The 6839-nt window shown below is 34.5% G+C and overlaps 1 protein-coding gene across 1 annotated transcript; it reads right to left on the reverse strand.

Annotated features, from left to right (window-relative positions):
- Positions 1-5412: 5412 nt before the first annotated feature.
- Or4c129 (olfactory receptor family 4 subfamily C member 129) lies at positions 5413-6321 on the reverse strand. Its single transcript, NM_001000643.1, is given in 1 exon segment — positions 5413-6321. A coding segment is annotated over 1 exon segment (909 nt).
- Positions 6322-6839: the final 518 nt, after the last annotated feature.

Below are 6839 nucleotides of genomic sequence, written 5' to 3' on the forward strand. Positions count from 1 at the left end.
ACTGGGAGACAAAATAAACCATTCTGTCTTTGAGTGAATCTTTTCATGTCATTTGTCACAATAATATGAATGACATTGCTAATATAAACTAATGAAAAAAGAAATCATCTTCCATCCATTGCTTTTCTCCTACTGCATAGTGCCATAACAATGGAATACACGAACTAATTATTTCAAAATAGCTGGTAGAAACCATTAAGAGTGCTATCAATTCAAGGAAGTTATAACTGTTTGAGGTGATGAATATGCCCATTTCCTTGTTCTGGTCATTACACATAGTTAAAACTTACATATTATGCATGCTTGCATATATAAGATTATACATGTGTTAAAACATTTTACTCAATAATTATTATGTGATAAAATATATACAAATTTTATAAGGTGTCCAAACTTGGATATTTTCAAGGTGTTAAAAGTTATTCTCCTTCTTCACCTAAGGGGTAAAATCTGAAAATGCAATAAACAGGCAATCTTTAAGAAGACAAGTAAAAAGAATGTATAGAGAATACAAGAATGTGAAAGCATTTTGTTTGAACTGTTGACTAATAAACTGATTCCCTCACTCTAGACTTGGGAGATATTGGTGGGTGTATATTCTTCCTCCTCTTTAGACATTTTTAGGCCTCTCAAAATTGCTTCTCTGACATATCTAATCATTACCCTTTTTACAAGAATACAATACCCCTTTATAGCAGAAGACCCTTTCTTACATATTCAAACTTCCTGATCTTTCTGCTCGGGTACCTTCCTAAAAGAGTTTTTGTAGTTGTATGTGAACAGTGAATGGCAAATATCAACGTCTTTCTAGACCCTGGAAAACAGTTAGAAATGAACTCTGTCATTTCAATACAGTGTCAACTGCAAACTTTCACCCATATCTTCAAAACAGTCAAGAAATGAGTATTCCCGCCTAAATTTTTATTATCTCTGTCCTTTGGACCATTAATATGTTGAGTTCCAGGCTATATCATCACAACCACACAATGATAGTTGTGTTGCATTGTCAGTATTCATGGGATACACACATACACACACATATACACACATACACATACACACACACACACACACACTGCACAATCTGAAATGAGGATCAATTACATTTTTAGGATAATTTCTCTAAGTCTATTATGACAAACAATTCTCATAATTGCATTTTGATCAAGATTTTGTTGCCCTTTGCCTTATTTTGACAATTCATATATTTTAATATCCTTTCATTATCTCATTAACATGGAAATAGGCAGACTGGCTGTAAATTTAGCCTGATGGCAAAATAAATATTTTTTTTTGGCAGGCTCTGAATGGGTGTTCCTTCAGTCTCTGTTTTCATATTTGCCTCTCCCTTCCCTGCCAAGGGTATTCTTTTTCCTCATTTAAAGAAGGAGTGAAGTATTCACATTTTGATCATCCGTCTTGAGTTTCGTTTGTTCTAGGGATCTAGGGTAATTCAAGCGGCAAAATAAATATTAATGTGTGTGTGTGTGTGTGTGTGTGTGTGTGTGTGTGTGTGTGGAGAGAGAGAGAGAAATCTGCATGCCTAGCTTCTTCAATTCAAATGAAATTATAATTCTGTGTCTTAAATTAACAAGCAAACTGATGGGTGATTCAAATTTATAATATGATTCAAAAAATACTTGAATTGTAAGAATTAGATAATTTCTCACTCTTTGATGAGCTGAGTTTTATCAAGTTATTAATCCCTAAATATTAAAGAAATCTTAAGTTAAGGAATCACTTTAAAATGCTTCTTAATGTTTACATTTTACAATTATAAACTAAAATAATTCTGAAGTTTTTCACAAAGATCAAGACAATCATGTCATTAATAGAATTCCTGTTCATCATTGTGAAATAGGATGATAAGTATAAAGATGGATAGATGTATTATGAAATATTTTTAGAAGTTTTTTAAAACTTTTGTTCTATGAATTTCAGTGTATGTGGTTTTATGTTGAAGTCTTCGATACACTTGGACTTGTGCTTTATGCAATGCGACAAATGTGATTGTATTTTTCTTTTTCTACACACATGCTGCCAGATAGAACAGCACTGTTTTCTGAAGATGCTTTCTGTTTTTCATAGCATATGTTTAGCTTCTTTATCAAGGATCAAGTGTTCATTAATGTCTAGTTTTGTTTCTGGGTCTTTAATTCTTTTCCATTGATCAACCTGTTTGTCTCTGAACTAATACCATGCAAGATATATATATATATATATATATATATATATATATATATATATATATATATATATATATATATATATATATATTTCAATGGCTCTGTAGAATAGCTTGAGGTCAGGAATGGTGATTTCCCCCCAAAAGTTCTTATTGATGAGAATTGTTTTTGCTATCATTTTTTTGTCTCATATATAATTGAGAATTGCTCTTTGCTTTCCATGTCTTGGAAGAATTGTGTTGGAATTTTGATGGTGATCGTGTTGAATCTATGTATTGCTTCTGGTAGGATGGCCATTTTTACTATCTTAATTCTATCAATCCATGAGCATTGGAGATCATTCCATTTTTTTTTAAATTCTTCTTGCATTTCTTTCTTGACAGACATGAAGTTCTTGTCATACAAATCTTTCCGGATCAGGCTGTAAGAACAAAAATTGATAAATGAGATCACATAAATCTGCAAAACCAAACAAAACAAAAACTCTCTGTATGTCAAAGGTTATTATAGGCAACAGGATAAATTAGCAACGTGCAATTTGGGAAAAAAGTCTTCATTAACTTCACGTTCAATAGAGGGATAATTATCCAAAATATATAAAGTAGTCAAGAACCTCAGGTATTTAGGTGGGGGAAGAGGAGTGAAGTCCTGAGGGTCAGCAGAAAAAAATGGAAACAGTCAACAAATGGAGGTAGGAGATAGGTAGACCTTCTAGAATGTACCAGAGACCTGGATAGTGAGAGACATTCAGGAATGAAAGGGATGGATCTTAGATGAAATGTTCAATAGTGGGTACAGGAAACTTGTAGAGTTCACCTTGAAAGATAGATCTTATTCATCAAATAGAAAAATAAGGTTGCCATCCCACAGTCAAAAATTCTGTCACAGAATTGTTTCTCTCTGAAAGAACTGCAGAGACAAAAATGGAATAGAGACTGAGGGAAAGGAGGTGCAGTGACCACCTGAAACTGAGATTCCGCTTCAGAGGAGACTTCAAGGCCCGACACTATTACGAATGCTCTGGTGTGCTTACAGACAGGAGCATAGTATGGCTGCCCTCTGAGAGGCCCAACAAGCAGCTGGCAGACAGATGCAGATACTTACACCCAACAAAATGGACAGAAGCCTGGAACCCTTGTGATTGACTTAGAGAAAGGATGGAGGAAGCAGAGGAGGAGGGCAATCCCGTAGTAAGACTAGTACTCTCTACTAACTGGGATTCCCTGAAATGTCTCAGACATCAAACCACCAACCAAGGAGCATTCATTAGCTAATATAAGGCTACTAACACATATACAGCAGAGAAATCCTCTCTGTGAGAGAAGATACATCAAACCCTTGAGGATCTTGAGGTTCCAGGGACTGGGGAAGTCTGCTCAGGTGGTCGTGAGGGGGTGGAGATATCCTCTTTGTGACAGAGAAGGAGGAATAAGGTAATAGTGAGAGTGTTGACTGGAAAGCGGATAATAACTAGACTTTAAAAGAAAAATTAAATAATAATAATAATAACAATAACAATAACAATAATAGCAACAATAATAAAATATTGCTAGGAAAAAGTATTATAAACCTTGATTCTGCAATTGAGAAGGATGACAAATGGAAGCTATATTAGAAATCATCCCTGGGTTTGAGAGATGGATCAGAGGTTAAGAGCAAGGATTGTTCTTCCAGAGCTTCTGAGATGAATTCCCAGCAACTACATGGTGGCTCACAAATCTCTGAAACGGTACCTCTTCTGATGTGTCTGAAGACAGCGACAGTGTACTCATATCATTAAGTAAATAGATATTTTAAAAAGACATATTGTTATAAAAAGAAATCATCCACATTTTCTGCTCAAATACAGTAGAGAAACTCGATCAATGTCATGAAATCAGTTTCAACTTTGAGTAACTTTGACAAGATGGTAATGACACTTTTCTTCCAACAGACATAAAGGAAAGTGCATTACCTCCTGTCTAACTTTGCTGCATCCACTGAATGTGTGGGACATTGTCTTTCATCTATTGGTTCTTATATTTTCTTCAAAATGCCATAGCAATTGACTCACTTGTTTCTTCCTATAGGATTTTTATTACACTCATAGTAATATGATTGTTTGCATTATTAAACTTTTGTCAATTATTGGTTTCTATGGTTATGATAACACTGATTACTTCATTTAATTATTTATCCAGAAGTAATCACAAGAAAAAACAATATATCTGAAATTCCATTTTGAGTAGAAATTATTGGAAATCGCCTAACATCAACTCCCTTACTAGAAATCCTGATAGAACCCTACTTCTGGGAACTTATTAATCTAGCTGATTTTTTGTTATTTTAATAAAAATTAGTTTGTTATTTAGATAGTAGTGATAATATATATTGATAATATATTTTTATCATTTTATTAAGTAAACATAGATATTAAGAGAGTAGAGTCATTTAGCTGAGGCCACATTTCAGTGGTAGAACAATTGTTCATCATATAATAATCAGTTTTCCAACCTCATTGTACTACAAAAATTTATAGCAGAAATGAAAGAACTGTATGGTGCTGATTCAGGACAACTCACTAGGAAACAAGACTCAGTCTCACAGTTAATGTTTTATTGAATATTGACTGGATACAATGATGAATTAACAAGCACTGTTTCATACAAATGTGTCCTGTACTTTAACAATCTTCAGGTCTTTTATCCACACTTTGTCCTTCAACCACCCTCCTATGTGCTCATTTTCCTCTGAATGATTGTACATTGCTTTTTATATCACTTATATGTTTTCTCGTCATTTAAATTATATATTATTAATACTTTTATATTAATGTAGGTACATATGTTATATAGGAACATATTCAAGGAAATGAAGGTTTAAAGACAGCCAAAAAAAATAACAATATGGTTGATGTCTAGCAGGGGAGGTGTTGGGGAACAATATGTTCTTTACAGACAAGGTAGATCAACAGAATTCTGAAACAAAAGGAAGTTGTTCAGATTTTTGGGAACTGTTCAGATTTTTGTCAGTCAAGTAAATATACAATGCAATACAGGAAAATTCATAAATCCTATATTTCAAATAGTCTAAATCATAGCAGAAAATTTCATATTGGTATAAACATAAAACACCACTCTGGTTTCCAGGGAAAGATGGGCTGATTTATTTATTGTTTATTTCTGAAACTGGATTTTTCTTACAATAAGCATGATGCTTAGTGAAAAAGTTACTTGAAAAAAGTCTCCTATTTCTTCCAAAGTTTCTTCATAGCATTTTTTACCTCTGTATTCCTCAATGTGTAGATCAAAGGATTCAGCATGGGTGTGACAATTGAATCCGACACAGCCATGGCCTTGTCTATGTGGTAGGTAGACACAGGCCTCACATATAAGAAAATACATGGTACAAAGAACAACACTACAACTGTGAAGTGAGAGCCACAAGTGGAGAGTGCTTTGCGTCGCCCTTCAGAGTTGTGAGTCTTGAGAGAACACAGGATAGTTATGTAAGAGGCAATTAGAATAATGAAGATAGCTATACACATCACCCCACTGTTAAAGATGACAATGAGACCCAGTGTATGAGTATCCATGCATGCCAATATCAGCAACTGAAACAAATCACATAAAAAGTGATCTATAATATTAGGACCACAAAATGGTATTTGATACATGAAAATAAGCTGAATAGTTGCATGTGCTAATCCTCCTACCCAAGCTCCACACAACAGTATACAACACTTCCGAGGACTCATGATATTCATGTAGTGGAGAGGTTTACAGATGGCAACATAGCGGTCATAGGCCATCACAATAAGCAAAATGATCCCCACGCCTCCAAAGAAATGTTCTGCAAAGAGCTGGGCCATGCATCCTTCAAATGAGATAGTAGTATTTTCAGAAAGGGAATCTAAAATCAGCTTTGGGGCAATGACAGAAGAAAACGTGATGTCCACTACGGACAAAGAAGTGAGGAAAAAGTACATAGGTGATCTTAACCTCTGGCTTGTGATCATGGTTGCCACAATAAGCATATTTCCTAATAACATTACCACATACATGATTAGAAGCACAGCAGAAAACAGTTTCCGAAGGTCCTGATTCTCTGTAAGACCCAAAAGTATGAACTCTGTCACATTGTTTTGATTTCCCATTTATCTTGTGTTTAGTATTTCACGTCAGAGATGTAGAATCTAAAAGAGATGTGTTGTTCAAAATCAATCGATGTTGGTTTTTTAAGTAAATAGTTCACATGCTGAATAACTATTGATGAACATTCTGCTATATAAGATAAAATAATTTCTTCTTTGAAATGTATTCTTACAGTCCTATGTGGTAGCACATGGTTGTAATCCCAACACTTGCAAGTTGGACACAGAAAGAACAGAAAGTCAAATGCTTCTTTGTTTACAAAGTTTGTTCCTGGTTAATTTATATTTGACTTTGTCTCAAACATAAATCTTGTTTCAGATTAAAAAGCTTCTTCTATCTCCTTTGTGCTAATGAGAGTTATTAGTGTACAACTAATCTTCATCTTTGTGAATAGTTAGGCTTCTAATAGCCTAGTAAGGGCACCAGTGGAAGGGGAAGCCCTTGGTCCTGCCAAGACTGACCCCCCAGTGAACATGATTGTTGGGGGAAGGGTGGTAATGGGTGGAGGATGGGGAGGGGA

Source organism: Rattus norvegicus, chromosome 3 (assembly GCF_021556685.1).
Source record: "Rattus norvegicus strain SHRSP/BbbUtx chromosome 3, alternate assembly SHRSP_T2T, whole genome shotgun sequence".
Classification (NCBI taxonomy): domain Eukaryota; kingdom Metazoa; phylum Chordata; class Mammalia; order Rodentia; family Muridae; genus Rattus; species Rattus norvegicus.